The 23,229-nt window shown below is 46.7% G+C and overlaps 1 protein-coding gene across 3 annotated transcripts in view; it reads left to right on the top strand.

The window, feature by feature from the left end:
• The window catches only part of INSR (insulin receptor), a 124,470-nt gene that overhangs the window by 61,127 nt on the left and 40,114 nt on the right, over positions 1-23,229 (top strand). For all 3 annotated transcript variants that reach the window (XM_082836262.1, XM_082836261.1, XM_082836263.1), the window contains exons 3-5: positions 14,737-15,058; positions 21,508-21,656; positions 22,522-22,666. In XM_082836262.1, the coding sequence (XP_082692388.1) occupies positions 14,737-15,058; positions 21,508-21,656; positions 22,522-22,666 (616 nt within the window). The remainder of the gene's footprint in view (positions 1-14,736; positions 15,059-21,507; positions 21,657-22,521; positions 22,667-23,229) is intronic.

Below are 23,229 nucleotides of genomic sequence, written 5' to 3'. Positions count from 1 at the left end.
GGTGATGGAATTGGCAACAGGGTGTGTTTTGCTGCCTAGTCAACGTTTTAATTAAGAAACTAAAAGTTAGTAGTCAGAGAACCTGTCTGTAGGGGGTCAAAAGGGTTTTAGGGCACCTGCATGGTGCAGAAGACATCCACCTGTGAATAAATACTGGCGGGAGAGTGAGGGAGTGGCTATTGTGGATTCGGGTGGGGAAAGAAAATTCCTCCATGATCGTAGTATGCATGTAAAAGAGGCGTTTTTTTTTGTTTTTTTTTTTTTTGCGGTACGCGGGCCTCTCACTGTTGTGGCCTCTCCCGTTGCGGAGCACAGGCTCCGGACGTGCAGGCCCAGCGGCCATGGCTCACGGGCCCAGCCACTCCGTGGCATGTGGGATCCTCCCGGACCGGGGCACGAACCCGTGTCCCCTGCATCGGCAGGCGGACTCTCAACCACTGCGCCACCAGGGAAGCCCAGAGAGGCGTTTTTTACCAGTAAGCTTTCTCGCCATCAGGTGACTTGGTTTGGGAGTTGAAATGCTATCCATCTTTCTTAGAACTTTCTTAGATGATACCTTGCATTCAGTCGGATGGGAAAGCATTCGCACAGCTTTAATTTCCTTCATGCATTTCTCCCAAGTGTGTGCTGGGGCTTGGCATCGTAGATAGAAGCAGAGCCAGGAAGTTCCAGGTGTACGGGGTGTTTACTCAGGTAGATGGAGGGCTGCAAAGTGGATCCAAAGACCCAGTAAAAGTCTGAGGATCCAGTGGCAAAGGGACAAACACATTCTTTTCTTAAGTCGAAATAAACATGGGCAGCAAATGGGTACCCCCACCCCCATCAGAGAACTCCATCTTTTTCTAGTAGAATAGCAGTGTCTGAAGTGTACACACTGGAGTGTCCCAAGAACAGCCACGGGGCTCCTGGAATGGACACGCCACACCAAGCTTCTCATTTCTCCTAGATGGAAAAAGAAGGCAGCCAGACTGGCTTTAGGAACCAACTCAATAAGGAAATAAGCCGAACGTTGTCTCTTTTTGGTCACGATGGAATTTAAAATAGGTGTTTTTTTCATTCTGATGATTCCATCTCATCGTGTCTCCACAGAGAGGCAGTACATTCTACTGTTTATTTTTGTCCTTTAGGAGTTGAGGAAATGTTCTCCATTCCCTGTCACTGTGCCTAAACTCTGCCAGCCCGTGGGTGTAGCAGCTCCAGGGAAACTGGCTTCTGTCGACCTGTACACTATTCAAGACCACCGTGTACTTGTTATGAGAAGCCATCAGTCATGTGAGTGGACCTTTTTATGGTTCAGATTGTCCCCAGGGAAACCCTTCTTGCAATGCAGACCTTCCACAGAGACAGATTTCAGACTCTGACATTTCCCATTCCCACTCCCTTGTTCCCATGGAGGCTGTGGTTCTCTCTCTCTCTCTCTCTCTCAACTCTCCCCACTAGAATATGGTTATACCTATTAACACAACACTGTAAATCAACTATACTTCAATTAAGAAAAAAAGAAAATGGTTATACCTAATTCCAAAAATGACACGGAAAATTTAAACCTGTGGGCAAATATGAACGAGGAAAATATGCAGAGAATTCAAGGCAGCAGGCATTATCCGGGAGGAAAGGGGAGAGAGGTTTTCCACTGGTGAAGGGACAGTCTTTAATGAGGGTAGAGTATTCATAGAACCAACTTTAGAGAAAAAATTGTAGGAAATACAAGGAGAATTAAGAAACCTCAGGGGAGGGACTTCCCTGGTGGTGCAGTGGTTAAGAATCTGCCTGCCAATGCAGGGGACACAGGTTCGAGCCCTGGTCTGGGAAGATCCCACATGCAGCGGAGCAACTAAGCCCGTGCTCCACAACTACTGAGCCCACGTGCCACAACTACTGAGCCCGTGTGCCTAGAGCCTGTGCTCCACAAGAGAGAAGCCACCACAATGAGAAGCCCACGCACCGCAATGAAGAGGAGCCACCACAATGAGAAGACTGCGCACCGCAATGAAGAATAGACCTTGCCCGCCACAACTAGAGAGAGCCCGCACACAGCAATGAAGACCCAATGCAACCAAAAATGAATTAAAAAAAAAAAAAAAGAAACCTCAGGGGAGTCACAAACATAGCCTTGATTATGTAGATAAACCTCAATTAGGCAACAAGGAGTTTGAATAATACCGTTAATAAGATCGTGGTAAAAGATATGGGCTGAACTTTGTATTCTGCAAACAATACACATTTTAAAGTGCTCTTGGAATATTTAGAAAAACTAATCATCTGTTAAATCTCAAATAAAAACAAAAACAAAAAAAATGAAACCCAACGCATTCCCAAAAAGCAGACGTTGAACTGCCTAATCTCTGGCTGCAAGTACACGTAACTGGAAATTAATTTTTAAAAGCTTAACCAAACAAGCATGCAAGACAAACTCCCGCCATGTGATAATTAAAAACAAAACACAACTCTTAACTTTGGTCAAAGGTGGATCTCAGCACTGCAAGGATAGATGCTTTAGAAGACTGGGGAGATGTGAATGCAGACTTAAATAATTATATAGAGAAATCACAAAAATGAGACAACGAATAATGAAACAAATCTACAAAGGAAGAAGGAAATAATAAATTAGCAGGGACTAACTGATTAGAAAAAAAAACAGAACTGACAAGTTCAAGAGCTGGATCTTCTAGAGCTGCAATGTGCAATAGGGTAGCCATTAGCCACAGGAAAATTAATTCAGTTTCTCAGTCACACTAGCCAATTTCCAACATCCAGTGTCTACATGTGGCTAGCGACTACTATCTGCACAGCACAGATACAGAACTTTTCTGTCAATGCAGACTGTTTATTGGACAGTGCTGTTTTAGCAGGAAGACTCTGTATATAGAGAGTTACACTATATATATAGTGTAACTAAGAAAAAAAAAGGATGTGGGAAGAACAAGTACATAAAATAAAGAAGGAAAATGGAAATGTAACTTAAAATCCATGAAAAAATTATAAAGCCAGCTCTGGTAATAAATAATTGGGGGAATATTATTAAAATAACTTCATTTACTGGTTTAAGTGCTTATTTTATTTAGGTTAATCATTTCCTTTTGCAAGAAATTAAGGCTCTGAATTTGCCCCTGAGAACAGCTATGCCCACATCTCATAAGTTGTGCTCTCTTGCCATTAATTTCTAAATCCTGTAAAAGTTACATTGGCTCAAGAAGTAGAAAACACAAGTAGGCTAAAACTTAACAACTTTTTAAAAAAAATTAGCAATTTTTAAAACAATTAATTAATTAATTATTGGCTGCATTTGGTCTTCATTGCTGCGCGTGGGCTTTCTCTAGTTGCGGTGAGCGGAGTCTACTCTTTGTTGCGGTGTGCAGGCTTCTCATTGTGGTGGCTTCTCTTTGTTGCAGAGCATGAGCTCTAGGCACGTGGGCTTCAGTAGTTGTGGCATGTGGGCTCAGTAGTTGTGGCTCGTGGGCTCTAGAGTGCAGGCTCAGTAGTTGTGGTGCACGGGCTTGTTGCTCTGTGGCATGTGGGATCTTCCCGGACCAGGGCTCGAACCTGTGTCCCCTGTATTGGCAGGCAGATTCCCAACCACTGTGCCACCAAGGAAGCCCTTAAAACTCAACAACTTTTAAAAAGTTATTGCTACAGTTAATTGCCTAAAATGCATATGTATTACATACATAAATGAGGGGGAAGTTCTAAAATGTCCACAACAAACAAGGGCCCAGGCACTTCAGCAAGAGTGGTTTTCAGGAGCAGGCTGGGGTTGTTTGAGGTGTGACTTAGCAACTGGAAACAATCAATCATTTGCAGAAGCCCTGACATCCTGGACTCCACACCTCAAACTCAGATGGTCCGAGTTTGAGCACCTAGTTTTTCTTCTTAGTTCATCTTGTGCACCTGCCCAAGGTGGAAACTTGGGAGTCATCCATGTGATAAGTCCTGATGACTCCACCTCCCTGATGGCTTCAGAAGCCAGCCTATTCCTCCCTGTTCCCTTTTGCCTTCTTCAGCCACCCACCAGAGAGCCAGAAAATTGGCCCCAAATGTGAATCTGGTGGTGTCTTTTCTGGTTGAAGCCCTTCTTTGGCTCCTCCTGTGATGCAAAGTCCAAGCCCCTCGGCTCCCTAACCGTCCTGCCTGGCTTGATGTCCCATACCTTTTCCTCTGTACTTTGCCCTTCATCAACTCTGAACTGTTCATAGTTAAAGGCAGCCCTGATGATACACACATTTGCATGTACTGTCCCTCTCCTGCTGGGATAAAACCAGTCACCTGATCCCCCCCCCCCCCCCCATGAGCTTCACTGTGCTCCTGCTGTGTGTGCCTGGCACTGGGATGCAGTAAGAAGACAGACGCAGTAATAAGCCTCCCCTTCATGGGCCCTACCTGTCTGTCTCTTTTGTGCATCCTGGGACAGTAGAGTCAAGGTCACCATCCCTTTCTGAATCCCAATGCCAAGAAGGTGCCAAATCCAGGTGGGTCAGAGTGGGAAACACTGTGAATGAAACCCACAGTGTCACAAGTCCCTGATGCCACACGCCGTCCCAGTCTCCCTGGTAGAGCTGGGTTCCAGTTTGGCCCTGCTGCTTGCTAGCTGAGCTGGCATTAGCAAAGCCGCCTTCTGTGCTTAAGTTTCTCCATCTGTAATGGAGATGGTTGTTTGAATAATAGGGTTAATAAAAGCTTATTAACCGATATGGGTTGAATGTTGTATTCTGCAAACGGAATACACATTTTAAAGTGTATTCACGTGGAATGGGGTGGGGGGCGTTAGTGAATGCCCATTTGCTGCTTCGGTCTCCTGGAATTGCAAGTATAGGTGGACATCTTCAAACCCTGGGGGAACAGTGGCCGGAGAGCACCCCGAAAAGAAACCTTGTAAGTTTTATTAAGAATGTAATTTATGAGTATGGTCCTTGGTATTCCGGACGAGTGAGGGGTCGAAACCTTGTGGGTAGGGTCCGACAGAGTGGGACTCTCCCCTTGCCACGCCCCCCTCACCCCCAATTTGGGAAACTGTGCTGTGCGACCCCTGGCGAGCCGCTGCCCCTCTCTGGGCCCCTCTCGAGTGAGGCCTGGGGCCAGGGCCCCCCTCGGCCATCCCAGGCGCTGCCTGCCACGCGGTGACCCGATCTCCCGGGCACAAGCCCAGCTCCGCGCGCCGCCCAAGCCACCCGGTGGCTGCTTGAGGCGGCCCGCACACTCAGCTTCACCTTTTCTTTAACTTTATCCAAAGTTCCATCCTCTGCAGACCCGCCCTTCAAGGTCTGCACCCTCGAGAGGCCCTCCCGGAGCCCCCAGCGCGGACCGCCCGGCGGCGGTCACTGCCGGAGCGCCAGTCGGACGAGCGGAGCCCCGAGCGCCCGGGGGCGGGGCCAGCGCCCCGGCAGCACGCCCGCCCATTGGTTGAGCGCGAGGGCGGTGCTGCGGCCGCCGTCACTGCCTGGCCTGGATTCCCAGGAGCGGAGTGCGCCTCGGGCTTTGTGCTTCGCGGCCGCCACTAGCTCGCGGGGGCGGGGCTTCTCCTGCCCAGCGTCCGCCCCTCCTGAACACACACATAGATGCCTGGAACCAACCAATCCTGAGGCTGCCTTAGCGGGGAGGCCCCCACCCCGTCGGGGCTCCGCCTCCTTTCTGGCCTGCATACGCCGTATTTCTCCGAAGAGCTCCGCCACTCGATTCCAAACGCATCTGGGAAGCGAATCTACTCGCGCCCGCGGGGGTGGCATTGTCTGGGGAGGAAAGGGGGAGCTTCCTAGCTTCAAGGACGCGACCTCCTGCGGTCGCCGCTTCTCAGGAAGCGCATACCCGAAAGGGCGTTTGTTGACCACCCAGCCGTCAAAAGTTCACCTAGCGCTTCCCCCGCCCAAGCCCACCATTAAATCAACTAGATTCCAAGGGGAGGAATTTCCCGACTAAGTGCTGCCCGCGCCCCGGGGCTCCGGGGATTCGAACCTCGTCTGTCAGGGTCTGGGGCGGGCGCGGCAGAGAAAGGCTTAGGATGGAAACAAAGTAAATTACTTTATGGAGTTTATAATATTCACACTTTCAGGGAGAGCCACGAGGCCCTGTGGTTAATGTGTCTGCAGGCCCATGACGCAACTGTTCCGTTTGGAAATTTCTGGAAAGCAGTAATTTTTGGAATAATAAATCTTTTTTTTTAACCACGGGCTTTGGAAAGGAATGTAGCAAGATGTTATTAACATATGTCGTGCTATGGAAACATTTAAAAGGGGTTTTTAAAAAAAAGTTTTTGTTTTGTTTTTACCATACATCTACTTGACTGAGAAAAACCAAATTGATTTGAACTTAAAAAGGCAAAGAAACCAAGAGTGGCTGTATTTTTATAAGCATGTTATTTACCGCAGGGCCTTTGTTTTCTCCCAGTATTGCAGCTTTTAACCTTGCTTGGTTATAAATTGGTAACGTTTAATTTTGATGTAGTTTGCAAGTTGACAGAAAACTTGCAAGAATTGTATCTAAATTCACTAGTTTTACCCCATTTGTTTTATTATCTCTCTGATATATTTATGTACACATTATATACATATTAATTTTTTCCCCCCTGAATCATCGGAGAGTCAGATGCACGCATCTGGTGTTCCTTTGCCTTTAATTCTTCGGGGGTATTTTCTAAGAACAAGAAAATGCTCTTACACGACCTCCGTATGATGCTGAAAAACAGGGCATTAACACCGACGCAGTATTTGAATCCACAGTCTGTTATATAAATCTCATCTGTTGTCCCAGTGTTGTCTATCATCAATAATATTTCTACCTGGTCCAGATTCCAACCTCGGAGCACACTTGGTGTTTAGTTGCTTTGACTGTCGATTTTGTACTAAGGCAAAAAAAGATCTTAAGAGAAACTTTGTAAAGCTCTCGTTGATGCCTGGTGGCTATTCTGACACAGTCACTACAGGAATATGTGGGGGTAGAATGGTATAATGGATCAAAAACATTTCATAATCATCTAGCAGAGTTTCTAAAAATGTATTTTTAGTTTTCAAATTTTTATTGAAGTATAGTTATTTACAGTGTTGTGTTAGTTTCAAGTGTACAGCAAAGTGATGCAGTTATATTAAAAATGTATTTTTAAATAGAGGTCCGTTTTAGAAGGGCGTACACATACATAGGAAAAAAATAAAAAAACTTGTGCTTACATGCAAGGATGTTGCTACCCACCCTCCACTTCATCCACATTCCCCTCCCCACAGGCAGTCACGGGGCACATTTCTTGTGTCCCTTCCAGACAGACATATGTCCTATTTGTCCTTTTCTTTCCCCCTCATTTTAAGATGTAATTTCCGTACAGCAGAGTTCACCAGTTTTGGTGTAATGTTCTGTGAGTTTTCACTGATTATATAGTCATGTAACCACTTCCACAGTCAAGATACGGAATCGTTCCATCATCTTCCAAATTTCTGTGTGTCATTTGCAGTTCCAGCCCCTGGTTACCACTAATGTGTTCACTGTCCCTAGAGTTTTGCTTTTTCCAGGATGTCATATAAAATGGGATCCTAGAATGTGTAGCTTTGGAGACCGGCTTCTTACACTCAATACCCTGCATTTGAAATTCATCCCTGTGTTGTGGAAATCGGCCCTTCATTCTATCTTGACGGCTCCCTAGAGCTTGTTGCATGGAGATACAATGTTTATCCATTGCCCAGTTGAGGAATATTTAGTTTGTTTCCAGTTTGGGGTGATTACAAATGTAGCCACCATAAACATTCAAATACAGGTCTTTGTGTGTACATAAGTGTTTTGTTCTTCACTTCACCCGGGTAAACCCCTAGGTTCTGTGGTAAGGATCAGAAGTATATGTTTAACGTTATAAGAAACGACCAAACTGTCTCCCACACTAGCTGTCCATTTTGTATTCCCACAAGGTACATCTCTTTCCTTTTTCCACGAACAAGCTATGTGCTTTCGACACTTTTTTCCCCTTAATGCTATCTTGGAAGTGACTCCAACATCAAAATACATAGAGCCACTTCCATTTTCACAGCTGCGTACTATTCTACTTCCTTGATCCACATTAATTTATTTACACGGTCTCCTGCTTTGGACTTTTACATTGTTTACAGGTTTTTGCAGTTATAAACCCCAATGGTTAATGTCCTGTAGGGTAAAGAATATCCTTGTCTAGGTGTCTAAGTGCACATATGGTCCTTGTCTGCAGGATAATTCCTAGCAGTAGAAATACCGAGGTCAAATTGCACCTGTCTCCTTTGCTTTATACCACATCTCTTAAACCAGTTGGCATTTCTGTAGATCTCTCTCTGGGGAAAGCATCGTTTGGTGAAGAACCTTCCACTTATTTCAGAGGGTCCAACCAGAGGATGCTGACTCTGTTCCCTCCTTCCCGCTCTGCCAGTCTGCTTAGAGTTCAGTTTTCAATCTTCTCAGCGGGGTGTAGTGAAAAAGCCACTTGAGGTGAGAGTTTCAGGAGGGTAGTGGCTGCTTCTGCTAGTGGAACTGGAGACCAGGGGCTTTTGGCAACTTTAGGGGAGAATTGGGAGGAAATTGAGGCCAGCAGCCCACGGCAGCTTGGGTGGGGGGTGGGGGATGGGAGAGGGATGAACAAGGAACTTGTGTGTTTGGAGGAGGGAGGTCTGGGCGTGTGGACGTTGCATACACACACATCACGTACCTGTCCTGGGAAGGTCCATAGCTCCCGGACTGCTGGGCATTTTCTTGAGAAGGCTGCCATCGTCTCTGGCAGAAACAGCCTGGGTGTGGTGGCCCTCTGAGCCAGGCCTGCTGGGACTGTGGCTGTGGCTCATTTGGTGTCTATAAAAGGGCAGGGCAAGGTGCACAGGGAGAGGAGAGTCAGACACCTCCTCCATTTTCATCTTGCCAGATGTGTGGTTTTCATAATTCAACCTGGGTGGGGGACACCCACAGTGGCATTTCTATTAAATAAGATAAAGTACTTGGAAACGGAATGGGAGACACCCAGAGCAGACTTATCATTATCAAAGTATAGTCTTCAAAAGTTAAAATACACAACTCTTATGCAAAGAAAAAAAAAAAAGCACAAAAAAAAGCACCTGTCAACACTTTTAACCCTTTAGTGAGGGCTGGATGGTAAAGCCAAAACATGTATAGTCACTGAACTAGGATTGCAAAGTTAGATATGGGGACACTTAATGTCCCAGGGGCAATAAACCTGTCATTTTTGGAGGTTATTTCTTCTATGGGATAAAAAATGATTTACAACGTATCCATCTGTAAGTTGACATCTGGCTTCCTGGAGTTGAGGCGCTAATAGAAATAGTGAATCAGGGACTTCCCTGGTAGCGCAGTGGTTAAGACTCCGCGCTCCCGAGGCAGGGGGCCCAGGTTCAATCCCTGGTCAGGGAACTAGATCCCACATGTGTGCCGCAACAAGAGTTCGCATGCTGCAACTAAGGAGCCCTCGAGCTTCAACTAAGGAGCCTGCCTGCGGCAAATAAGACCCAGCACAACCAAATAAATAAATAAATATTAAAAAAAAAAAATAAATCAATCACAGGTAAGTTTCACTGTATTGAAACTTACCTCTGATCATTTGCCTGGGTTGGCAATGATCCAGCCCATTGCTTGCTTTTGTAAATAAAGTTTTATTGGACACAATGCGTTTGTCCCCCTAAGCCTTCTCTGGGCTGTTTTCACGCCACAGCGGCAGAGTGGACTAGTTGTGACCCCGAACATAGGCTTTGTGACCCTCCATGGGAAAATGTTGCCAGCTCCTTTGCTGGAGAATGAAGTTGTTCTCAGATGGGCCTCTTAGGCAAGGCTCCAGAGGAAGATTGAATAGCCCTGTGGTTAACCTCTGGCCTTGTTTGTGAGTGTTGGATCATTTTTCTTAGCATTGTCTAGGCCGGAAAGCTTATGTGTTTGGGAAGTTTTTGTGAGGTCTTTGCTGACACCTCTTTTGAACTTAAGGGCTGACCCTCAGATGCAGCCCCAGCCCAGGAAACAGGCCCTTTCCTGCTCGCACATGTGCTTTCCCAGAGGGTGGAGTCTTTGTGGGTCCTAAATAGTTGTCTGCTTTTTATATTGCTTCCTGCCATGGAGTTCCTTGGGTCCTCGTAGACAGATTATTCATGACAATGGAAATAATAATAATGCCCAGAGTAGCTAACTGATATCCAGCCTACACTGTGTCTATCAAAGAATCCAGTTCCTTACCCGCATCCCCTCTTTTAAGCGTGAGAAGGAGTTAAGGGTTTATCATCCCCATTTGACAGACAAGAAAACTGAGGCTGTCATGGATTCTTTAGAGAAAGCTTTGTGGCATGCCTGTGGGCGGAGAGCTGTATGCGTGTCACTCCTCCCCCTGACTGGGTGGACCCTGTGGGTGGCCGTGTCCTTCTTGAGACCCAGGAATGTGGGGTTCATGCTGCATCTCAGCTGAGCAAGTCTTCTCTCCTCTGTGAGATGGAGACGATGTTACTAACCCCGCTCCCTCCCGGGGTCTTTGTTAGAATTAAGTAAGAATCCAATGGGGGGGGGGGTGTATGTAAACGCTGAAAATCCTACACAGCCATTGGTGGGGTTAACTCCATCCTGCTCCTAGTACAGCTTCTTAATTCTTTCTTGATCCACGTAGAAAATCAGGCTATGCACCTAGGCATGGGTGCTCCAGATTTTCCATGTAATTTTTCATGGTGTTTTGTGAAGCTCCTGCAACTCGGAGTTCTTGGATGAATTCCTGAGCCACTGGCTAAAAACTGGGGGCTTAGAACTGCTCCAAAGGCCATTCTTTTGCCTCCTTTCTGTCTTTTCAGACCTGGGTCTACTGAGCTCCTGTTGGGTGCAAGGCCCTGTCCTAGGAGTGGGTGTCGTGGGATCCAGTGCAGTGAATGGAGCAGGAGTGGCCCTGCCCCCTAAGCTCCCCTCCAGACAGACAGTCAACAAGCACCCAAGATAATTTTCGAGAGTGATAAGCGCTGTTAGAAAAATGTCATAGGATCATGTGTTAGAACGTGGTTCGAGGAGGAGAAAGTGACTTCCAGAGGGGAGGTCAGGGAAGGTCTTTCTAAGGGGTTGAGACCTGAAGGTTGAGAAGGAGCTAGTTATGGGAGGATAAGGGGAGGATGCTGCAGCCAGAGCAGCAGATGCAAAGGTCCTGTGGTAGGGCTGAGCCTGGGTGTGTGAGGGGCAGGAAGGATGCTGGAGTGGCGACTGCCTGGGTTTGGGAGAAGGACTCAGAGAGACTGCAGGCACTAGACCACATGAGACCTGTAGGCTTTGGCAAGGAGTTTCTTTCGCTAAGACTCTGCTGGCCAATACAAGAGCCAGTAGCCCCCCCAATTTTAAAATTAAAATGCAATGAAAAGTTTGGTTCCTCAGTAGAAGCTGGAACCTTCTACTGTGTACTCTTGGTGGGAATGTAAAATGGTGCAGCCGCTGTGCAAAGTAGTATGGTGGTTCCTCAAAAAATTAAAAGTATTTTGGAAATTAATCCCTTGTCAGTCACATTGTTTGCAAATATTTTCTCCCATTTTGTAGGTTGTGTGTTCATTTTGTTTATGGTTTCCTTTGCTGTGCAAAAGCTTTTAAGTGTAATTAGGTCCCATTTGTTTATTTTTGTTTCATTACTCTAGGAGACGGATCCAAAAAGATATTGCTGTGGTTTACGTCAATATTTTGTAATAACCTAAAAGGAAAAGTATCTGAAAAAGAATAGAAGTATATATATATAAAACTGAATCACTGTGCTGTACACCTGGAACTAACACAACATTGTAAATCAACTATACTTCAATAAAAACATTAAAGATAAAAGTACCACATGATTCAACAATTCACTTCTGGGTATATACATAAAAGAACTGAAAGTAGAGTCTTGAAGAGGTATTTGTACACCCATTATCACAGCAGCATGATTCGAAGTGAGCAAAAGGTCGAAGGAACCCTAGAGTCAACTGACAGATGAATGGATAAACAAAATGTGGTATATACACACAATGAAATAGTATTACCCTTACAAAGGAAGGAACCTTTTATTTTTTTTATGGCAAAACCAGCTCTATTTATTAATCATGATTTGCACATTCCACATCTCTTATTCAATGACTCTTTTTTCCCCTTTGGATCATGACAAGCTTGGAGAGAATTAAAATTCCAGAAAATTTTGCCTAAGAACCTATACAAAGCTTGGATTCTCCCCCCCCCCCCGCTTTTTTTTTTTTTTTTTTTTTTTTGCGGTACACGGGCCTCTCACTGTTGTGGCCTCTCCCGTCGCGGAGCACAGGCTCCGGACGCGCAGGCTCAGCGGCCATGGCTCACGGGCCCAGCTGCTCCGCGGCATGTGGGATCTTCCCGGACCGGGGCACGAACCCGTGTCCCCTGCATCGGCAGGCGGACTCTCAACCACTGCGCCACCAGGGAAGCCCCGGATTCTCCCCTTTTTGACATACATGATTAATTTTCATTGTATAAATGTAAGCAGCTACAGTTATTCAAGCTAGCTCATCTTACTGTGTATAGATGTTTTCCTCCTTATCAAGATATAGTCAAGCACCCACTGGTGATGTTGTCAACAAGAATTCTGCCTTTGTTAAAAAGGAAGGAACTTCTGACACCTGCTACAACATGGATGAACCTTGAGGACATGATGCTCAGTGAAATAAGCCAGGCACGAAAGGACAAACACGATCTGATTCCACTCATAGCAGGTCCCTAGAGGAGTCAAATCCATAGAGACAGGAAGTAGATGGTGGGGACCAGGGGCTGGGGGAGGGGCTGGGGAGTCAGCGTTTCATGGGGACAGAATTTCAGTTTGGGAAGATGAGAAAGTTCTGGAGATGGACCGTGGGGATGGTTGCACAACAATGTGAATGTCCTTAATGCCACTGAGCTGTGCGCTTAAAAATGGTTAAGATGGTCAGTTTTACGCCTATTTTGCTGCAATTAAAAAAGTAATTGGTTCCTTGTTGCACTAACCACACTCCACAGCCGCGGGGAAGTGGCTGCTGTGTTGGACAGTGCCAAGGGAGACCATTTCCATCATCACAGAAAGTTGCATCCAACAGCGATGCTCATGTGGGAGTGTGGCTTCGGAAGCCTCGTCAGTTCCCTGGGTCCGGTTGGGGGGGTCCGCGTGGGCCGGAATGTTCATTGCAGCAATCAAAGGGCCTGAGGATTCGGAGTGAAGAACACTCCCCAGCTTCCAAACCACGTTCCAAGGTGTGCACGGAGTGAGCAAAGAAGGCATCCAGGGAACAGGCTCTGCTGTGGCCGAGGTCTTTCCAGCCTCAGGGAAGCCATCGGTCCAGGGACAAATTTGCTGGCAGCCCAGAAAGGGAGGGCTGGTCATGGAAGCCCAGGTCAGATGCTGAGGGACCCATATTAAGGGGAATCAGGAAGTCATGAGTAGTGAGACATCGGGAGAGAGGGGATGTGTTCCAAGCTGCTGCAGGAAGCCAGGGAAGAGTCCAGCCTTCAGTGGACATGTTCGGTTGCATCAAATAAGAAACTCCAGCTGCAAAATCCACGCACAGCCTCTGCCCGCCATCCGCAGAGCCCCCTCCTTTCCCATTCATGATCTCCTGCAGGTCACAGTAGAAATGCCACCTCCTTACTTCCAGCACGGTGCCTGCTGTTTATGCAGTTATACTTTTAAATAATGAATATGTCTCCTCCATTGGACCATGTGGTCCCAAAGGCAGGGTCTGTGACCACCATGTTCCTGCAGCAGCTGTAATATCTAGATCAGTGCAAGCAAATGTGTGTCGAAGCAATGAATGACCTTTGGGCCATTTGCTTAACCACCTTGCGCCTCAGTTTCCCCATTTGTAAAATGGAGATCATTATCTATTTATTTATTTTAAAGAGTTCTTATCTTAAAAAAATTTTTTTTAAATTAATTAATTTATTTTTGGCTGCATCGGGTCTTCGTTGCTGCGCGTGGGCTTTCTCTAGTTGCGGTGAGCCAGGGCTACTCTTCATTGGGGTGCGCGGGCTTCTCACTGTCACAGCTGCTCTTGTTGTGGAGCACGGGCTCTAGGCACGTGGGCTCAGTAATTGTGGCGCACGGGCTTAGTTACCCCGCGGCATGTGGGATCTTCCCGGACCAGGGCTCAAACCCGTGTCCCCTGCATTGGCAGGTGGATTCTAAACCACTGCGCCACCAGGGAAGCCCCAGATATATCTATTTACACCAGTACTGCAGCTGTGTGCTGGAGTAATTGTGTAATTGTGTAATTTTCAGGAAATCTGGTTCTTCAACAAGCTGTTGTTAAAATTTAAATGATATCAACTTACAATTAAACAAATTATGTTTAAAACAAAGGTAATAAATTACTCCAAACTCACCACTTCCTAATCATCTCACTACATTTTCCTACGATTTATGCTTTTGAGGTTATTTGCTACTATTGGATCTATACAATAGATGTGCTATTTAATGCTGTGATACTATGTATCTCTTACTGGCTCCACGTTCAGTAACTCTAGGTGGGGTAGCCTGAAAGGAACCGTAGTGGGAGTATTTACACCATGGAAATCGGCAAACGCTATAAAGCAGAGCATCTCTGCCCCGCTCCCTGGAGAAGCTGTTAAGCATCTACAAGCACGTCACTGGCTTGGGGGCTGAAATGAGTTAATAGTTGTGCCTGGTACGTAGCAAGTGCTGCAGAAGTGAGCTGTTACTGTTATTATTTTGTTTGGCTTGCACTTCCTCATCCAGATTCGCTGTTGTGCAGACAGGAATTGGGCAAAGCCACTGACCAGCTGTTTTCTTTCTCTCTCCAGTGTGTCCGACCATCTGTAAGTCTCACGGCTGCACCGCTGAGGGTCTCTGTTGCCACAGTGAGTGCTTGGGCAACTGCTCTGAGCCTGACGACCCCACCAAGTGTGTGGCCTGTCGCAACTTCTACCTGGATGGCAGGTGCGTGGAGACCTGCCCGCCCCCCTACTACCACTTCCAAGACTGGCGCTGTGTGAACTTCAGCTTCTGCCAGGACCTGCACAACAAATGCAAGAACTCTCGGAGGCAGGGCTGCCACCAGTATGTCATTCACAATAACAAGTGCATCCCTGAGTGCCCCTCCGGGTACACGATGAATTCCAGCAAGTGAGTCCTGGGTACGGGTTCCGGGGTTGGGGGCAGGTGGTAAAGAGGGGAAGGGGCATGGGGTTGGTGTTGGTGATGCTGCCTATTAAAACTGTGTGGAAAACTAGAGTTAATTGACTGTGAGTGAGGAAGCTACTGGTGATTAGTGACACGCGTGGGTGTCTCGGATGCCATCCCTGCTTCCTGGTTTTGGTGTTGGCCTTTGGAACAGGAGTCAACAAACTTTCTCTTGCAAAGGGCCAGAGGGTAAATATTTTCTGCATCTTGCATACCGAAAATGTAAAGCTTTCTATGCTTAGCATAGAAGTCTTGGGCTTCCCTGTGGCGCAGTGGTTGAGAATCCGCCTGCCAATGCAGGGGACACGGGTTCGAGCCCTGGTCCGGGAAGATCCCACAGGCCGCGGAGCAGCTAAGCCCGTGCGCCACAACTACTGAGCCTGCGCTCTAGAGCCCGTGAGCCACCACTACTGAGCCCGCGAGCCACAACTACTGAAGCCCGCGTGCCACAGTTACTGAAGCCCGTGTGCCTAGAGCCCGTGCTCCGCAGCAAGAGAAGCCACCGCAAAGAGAAGCCCGCGCACCACAACGAAGAGTAGCGCCCGCTCACCGCAACCAGAGAAAAGCCCGTGTGTAGCAACAAAGACCCAACGCAGCCAGAAACAACAAATAAATACAATTTAAAGAAAAAAAGAAAATAGAAGTTTTGGTTTTGTCTACAGCCCTTTAGATGGTCCGATTGTTCCCACTGATGTAGCTGCCTGATTCTCACAATCAAGATCAGAACTCAGATGTTTTAAATGTTTTCTCCAAGCTGGATCTGGGTGGTGTCCTGAGATTAACCTGGAGTGCCAGGAAGAAGGACTCAATTCTAGATTGTTCTCAAGGCTTTGTTGTCTTTTGAAGGACAATGCCATCAAACCATTTCCTACTATTTAGGTGAGAAAAAGCAAGGTTTTCTCTCCCCGACGGTGAGTCAGATTTCCTACCCACATCTCAGACTTTTTGTTCATGCTGTTAGCTTCTCAGATGAGCTATTTTGGTGTCTCAGGGCTGTAACTGAGTTTTAAAAATCTGTTTCCTGATTTTTACGTTGAGGGTCTGAAAAAAACAAACCAACCCACAAAACAACCCAAAAACAAATCAGAAACAGACGTACGTCTAAGGGCCTTGAGCTGACCTGCATACGTAAAAAACCTTCCTCTTCAGACTTGAAAATTAGCCAAGTGAGCAGGTTCTGGTGGGAAATTTTATTTCCCTGAGTGGGGAGGGTGGGAAGGAAAACAATCTTTATTCCGGTTCCTAGGAGCCTCTCTTTGAGTGTTTGTGAAACCTGCAAGTACAGTATGTTTTATTTTACTCATTTTTGATAAAACCTATCAAGTGGCTTTGTTGACCAAAAATAGGCTTCTATAAATCACCTTTGCATGCCAGACAGAGCTATTTTTTCTTCTTTGGGGCCAGTTTATCGGTAAGATTGGGAAAATTATCATATTCCTCTTGATGTATTTGTTTTTTTTTTTTCACGTTTGAGATAAAGCATGGATATTAACATCTTCCACTAAAAGACGTTGGCTTTAAAGTTTTTTTTTTTTTTTTTTGATCATAACAAAGATCTGAAAAATAGAACAGCTTCCTTTGATGTTTTGCTGATGCCGGTGACCCCAGGATTGAAGCCCCAGGAAATTGACAGCTTGTCCTGTGATGCTTGGGACGTTTACTGAGTGAAAGAGGGGATAGTGAGGGATGTTAATTATGACCCATCATGGCAGTATTTTACTTTGTAGGTTAAAAAAAATTTTGTTTTCCTTCTGAAGCTTTTATTTTATTTTGTGAAAGACTTCAGTGCTGTCGTGTTTTCTAATGTGGTTTGTTATTAAAAAGGGCCAGATATGTTTTCTTCCATTCTTTTGGCTTATCTGGGAACTAGTTCTTTTTTTTTCCTTTTAATATGTATTTATTTATTTACTTATTTGGCTGCACTGGGTCTTAGTTGTGGCATGCGGGATCCTTCAGTTGCGGCACACGGGATCTTCGCTGTGGCATGCGGCTCTTCTAGTTGCATCATGCGGGATCTAGTTCGTTGACGAGGGAGCAAACCCAGACCCCCTGCACTGGGAGCGTGGAGTCCCAACCACTGGACCGCCAGGGAAGTCCCTGGGAAGTAGTTCGTGATATTATTAGAGCAGAGGTCTGGGAACCCATGTGGGTTCATTAAGAGGCGTCACCATCTATGGTCGTTCCCAGATACCTGGTGGGGTGCTCTTTAGTGAGATGAGGAGGATTAGATATTTGGGGTGCATGTTAAGGGTGTGGAGAATTCTCTGCCTCTTGATCTTCGCATGGCTGGTTTCTCCTTGTCATCCAGGTCACAGGCTTAAACGTCACTTCTTTTGAGACTCCTTCCCTGTATGACCTTCTTTCTGAACTAGCCATCTGGTTGCTCTTGGGCACAACACTCCATTTTAACTCTTTTCATGCTATTTACCACTAGCTGATATTTTAATTGTCAATTTATTAATCTTCCCCGACGAGACCATACGCTTCACAAGTGTATCAGCTAGCTTATGCTGTGTAACAAACCACCCCAGCACTTAGTGACTTAAAACAACACTCATGTATGATTTCTAAGGAGTCTGTGCATTGACTGGAGGGCTGGGTGAGCTCTGATGCGATGGTACAAGCTAACCTCTCATATCCTGCATGGGCAGTTGGGACCTCTCTCCGTGTGTAGCCAGGAAGGGCATGCTTTACTGGGTAAGCACTTCTTAAGCCACTGCTGTATCACATTTGCTGACCTCCCATTGGCCAAAGCAATTCATATGGCCAAGCCCAGATTCCATGGATGAGAAGGCAGACTCCACTTCTTGGTGGGAAGGGCTGGAAAGAACGTGTGGATTTCCCACAGGGAAAGTAGGTTGTTTGTTCACTTCTGTGCGCCTGTGGTTTATAACTGCCATTGGCAAAGGGCCAGATAGTGAATATTTTCAGCTCTGAGGTCTGTATGGTTGCAGCTACTCTGCTCTGGCCTTATAGAGTGATAGCAGCCATTGATGATAGTCAAACCAGTGGTTGTGGGTGTGTTCCAATATAGCTCTATTTACCACAACCAGTGGCCAGCTGGAGTTGGCCTGTGGGCTGTAGTTTGCTTGCCTTTGGCTTAGAGCATCATCTGTCCCATGATAAATGCTCAGTGAATATTTGTAGAACCAACAAAAGAACCCAAACGTTTGGTCATTATTCTGTTTCCACCCCAGCTGCTCTGACACCAACTGGGTGTACTGCGATAGAGCTCAACCTCAACCACCTGGCTTGGCATCAGACCCACAGGTTAAAGCCTTGGTTCTCCATCAGACCAACTTTACTTCACATGCCAGCCACAATTTGGGGGTCCCCAGGTCACCCACACTTCTGATTGGCTGGCTATAAATTTTGAGGCTCCCACAAACCCCCTGGGTTCAATAATTTGCTAGGACAACTCACAGAGCTGGAAAAAAAAAAGTCTACACTATTCTGTTGGTCCAAGCCTATTGATAGTAGCACCTTGGGTTAGGGATGCTTGCAGTGCTTACCTGGGCATGCATCACTCATAGCGAGCTCTACAGACACTCTCCCATTGGGGCCCCTTTTTATGGCTGGGCCAGCTCTGAGGTTCCTATTATGATCCCAGGATGCACTTCAGTGAGAAACCATCAGGGAACCTCGAAGAACAAGATTTGTTACTCACAGGTCCTGGAGGGCCACACAGTAGAGTCGTGGGGAGCAGGGGTGGGGAGAGGGAGAGAGGGGAGAAAAAGAGTGGGAGGGAGGAAGGGAGAGAGAGAGAGGAATCCTTGGGGGGGTCTGCTTTTATTAGGGTATGAGGGTGGGGTGTCTAGGGTTTTATGGGTTCACTCTATGGTGAATTTAAAGCTTAAGAGCAGGAATTAGGGCACAGGAAGGGGGAAGCAGGGTCAGTCAAGTGGTCAGTTATCTAGGTTCCCCAGGGCTTTCTGAAAGAGCCCCCTTCATGGGTGAGGGCAGCCTAATTCCTTATCTGGTTGTTTTGCTAGTGGCTGGGTCATAGACCCGGTGTTACATTTACTCAAGACAGATGTCTTTTTTTTTTTTTGCGGTATGCGGGCCTCTCACTGTTGTGGCCTCTCCCGTTGCGGAGCACAGGCTCCGGACGCGCAGGCTCAGCGGCCATGGCTCACGGGCCCAGCCGCTCCGCGGCACGTGGGATCTTCCCGGACCGGGGCACGAACCCGGGTCCCCTGCATCGGCAGGCAGATTCTTAACCACTGCGCCACCAGGGAAGCCTGACAGATGGCTTTTGAAACAGATGCCTAAGCAGTCAGAGCTTCATGTCAGGCTTACAATTGCAATTACAGCCTTATTATTACGGATGCACTGAGGCTGGGAGAGTTCCAGACGCAGGGCTCCTATCCCCTCATGGAATCAGAGATATCACCCTTCCAGCATAGCTGTGTGTTCACCAGCCAGAAAAATGGACTGAGTTGGTGTCCAGAGTTTTCCTCTGGGTTTTACTACATAGGTGTGATGGGTTGAATCATTGGCCGTGGGTTTGAACTCCATCTCCAGCCCCCCCTTCTCTCTCTGGAGGTCAAGTGGTTGATGCAACCCTCCAAATCACATATTTGGTCTTTCTGGTGACCAGCCCCTACAAGTCACCTCATTAGCACAACAAAGGTGCTCCTATAACTCAGGAAATTCCAAGGGCTTTTGAAGCTCTGCACCAGGACCTGGGACAAAGACCAGATGTGTTCTTTTTTTTTTTTTTTTTCTGTTCTTTCAATTTTCTTTCTTTCTTTTTTTTTAACATCTTTATTGGAATATAATTGCTTTACAATGGTGTGTTAGTTTCTGCTGTATAACAAAGTGAATCAGCTATACATATACATATATCCCCATATCTCCTCCCTCTTGCATCTCCCTCCCATCCTCCCTATCCCACCCCTCTAGGTGGTCACCCGTGACCAAGATCTTTCTGAAGAATCGAATATGCAAGGGTGTGGTAACAACAATTACTGTTGTTATTTACAACAGTAGCAACAATGATACCACTAATAAAAAGTGATCATCACAGCAATGGACCAACGCTTTTTAGTTTCTATGTGCCGAGTGCTTTAGGTGGTATATATCATTCAGTCCTTATCACTACCTGCCCCGTGAAGATTGCCTCCGTTTCACAGATGAGGACACAGACCTTGAGAATGTAACAGTTGGGAATCTTGAGGTTTCATACGACAGAACCCCAATTCAAACTGGCTCAAGCAAGATGAAAGAAGTTTACTGATGACTGTAACCAAAAAGTTCAGGGAATCGCTTTAGGTACAGCTGTATCCAGGAGCTCAAGGGATGTATGTGATCAGTTTCTTTCCACCCCCAGCTTTATTTCTGTCTCTGTTAGTTTTGGTCTCAGGCAGCAGCCTCTCCCTTGTCCCTTGCTCCATGCTAGCAATATAGCCACACCCTCTTAGATACTGCAGAAGGAGGACAATTTTTCCTTCCAGAAAGTTCTAGCAAAACCCTCACTGGGTTGGCTTGGGGGTGTGCCCACCTCTGAATTCCCAGCGGGATGGAAGATTGTGCTCAGGCTGCCCTGGGTCCTGTGTCCTGCTTGGACCTAGGAGGGCTGTACCAGCCAAGAACTGACCTCAGAGGCACTGCGTAAGGGAGGGCTGATTCCCAGAGGACTCCTGGGGGCTATAAATTTGAGGACATCAGGCTGCAGGAAGGCAAAGCCAAAGTCTGCCTCCAGTTACCCACTATCAAATGTGAGGTTGTGCTGTAGCCCGTAGGTTGTGGAGTCACGTCCTATATAGCTGTTTGGTCACATCAGACCCCACACAGAACAGCAAACATCCCATCACCTTGCAGCAGCAGCCTAAGTTCCACCAGCTGGGGTAGCAGTATCAGCTCAGCCACTTTCGAATAGTGGCAAAATGGTCCTACGTAAGGCCCGTCAGCTCTGCATCATTGCCGTCACCATGGTAATGCCGGGAGTCCCATCAGTTCCATGTAATGGCATGAGTCCGGTCTCCACAGGGTAGAAGGTGGTTCTCCATGGGGTACAGTGTGAATCCTCTCGCTTTGGGGTAAGGCAGGAGCCCCATCATTTTGGAGTAAAAGCATGAGTCTCCTGACCTTGGGGTAATGCTGTAGGACCTGCCCCCCTGGAGAGACACCCCAAGCCTATCACTTTAGGCAGTTGTTCTCACCTGGGGGTGATTTGCCCTTCCATCCCCCGGGGGACCATGTTTGGACAGCCTCCCACAACAGAGAATTCTCCGGTCCCAAACGTCACCAGCTCTGTGGGTAAAGCATCCTGCCTTATGGTCACTTGGGACACTGTGCAACACACTGCTGTGTGTGCGTGTGTGTGTGTGTGTGTGTGTGTGTGTGGTCCTGTGTGCCCTGACCTCTCTCTCTCTCCACTCTTTCTGCAGCTTGATGTGTACTCCATGCCTGGGCCCCTGTCCCAAGGTGTGCCACCTCCTGGAAGGCGAGAAGACCATTGACTCAGTGACATCTGCCCAGGAGCTCCGAGGCTGCACCATCATCAACGGAAGCTTAATCATCAACATTCGAGGGGGCAGTGAGTGCTCTAGGGGGAGGGGTTGCTGTCTGCCGGGATCCACTCTCCCTGCGAGCACAGAAGGAAAACAGTCCAGAGACTCATGCAGGGAATCTGTTTCCAAACCTGGAGTTCACAGCTCAGTCCTGGCCTCACTCCCCCCCGAGATTCTGATTTTCAAAGCTGGGAGTTGGGACATCAGGAATTTGCATTTTTTTTTTTTTTTTTTTTTGCGGTACGCGGGCCTCTGACTGTTGTGGCCTCTCCCATTGCGGAGCACAGGCTCCGGATGCTCAGGCTTAGCGGCCATGGCTCACGGGCCTAGCAGCTCCGCGGCATGTGGGATCTTCCCGGACCAGGGCACGAACCTGTGTCCCCTGCATTGGCAGGCAGACTCTCAACCACTGCACCACCAGGGAAGCCCGGAATTTGCATTTTTAACAAGCAGGCAACATGCCCTCTTTTGCAGGTCTGGGGACCATGTCTCCAGAAATTCTGTCCCAGGCAAAAAGGCATTTCTCTGTTTATTTATTCAGCGAACATTTATTGAATACTCACAGTGAACAAGGCAAAGTCCGTGCGTGGTGGATATCGCAAATAAACAAATTAACGTATAATGTAAACCCAGGCAGTGGTTCATGCTATGAAGGCAAGCAAAGCAGGGTGATGGAGGGAGCAAGGGTTGGCATCTTACTATAATAAATATATTCAGATTTGCAGGCAGGACAATCTCTGTCATAACTACTCTGCCTTGTAGATGTATGTTGAGCAGGGCTCGTGAAAATCATTTTCAGCCTGTAGGTTAACCCTTCACTATGGGGAATTCTGGAAAGGTTAAAATATTTTGGTAGAAGCCCACTGGATATTCATTCTCTCCTTTCCTTAGACAACCTGGCAGCTGAGCTAGAGGCCAACCTTGGACTCATTGAAGAAATTTCAGGGTATCTGAAAATCCGCCGATCATATGCCCTCGTGTCACTTTCCTTCTTCCGGAAGTTACGTCTGATTCGAGGGGAGACCTTGGAAATCGGGTATGTGGGCCTGCTGCTGTATCTGTGGGCTCATTAGGAAGTTTGTGAGTTATTGTAGAGAAACTTAGGTTTTTTTGCCAAGACATGAAAACAACTTAAGTGTCCATTGATGGTTGCATGGATAAAGGAAATGTGGTGTATGTGTGTGTGTGTGTGTGTGTGTGTGTGTGTGTGTGTACACATATATATATATACAGTGGAATATTATTTCGCCATAAAACTATCTTTTTGCCGAAGCTCACACCTTTCATTTGGATCCAATGACTTTCTTGCTGGTTCTAGAACTACGAGGGCCATCCAACAGAAATATAATACAGGTCACATATGAGACTTTAAATGTTCTAGTAGCCACATTTAAAACACTTTAAAAGACATAGGTGAAATGAATTTTAATAATGTATTTTACTGAACCCATTACATTGAAGCTGTTATTTTGACATGGACTCAATACAAAAAATTATAAAGAAGATCTTTTATATCCTTTTTTTTTTTAATGCAAAGTCATTGAAATCTGTGGTTTTTTACTTCTGGTACAGTTCAGAATGGCCAAATTTCAGGTACTT

The sequence above is a fragment of the Leucopleurus acutus genome (assembly GCF_964270905.1).
Source record: "Leucopleurus acutus genome assembly, chromosome: 3".
NCBI classification, from domain to species: Eukaryota; Metazoa; Chordata; class Mammalia; order Artiodactyla; family Delphinidae; genus Leucopleurus; species Leucopleurus acutus.
The sequence above is the reverse complement of the archived record's forward strand: the minus strand, read 5'-3'. Positions and strand labels throughout refer to the sequence as shown.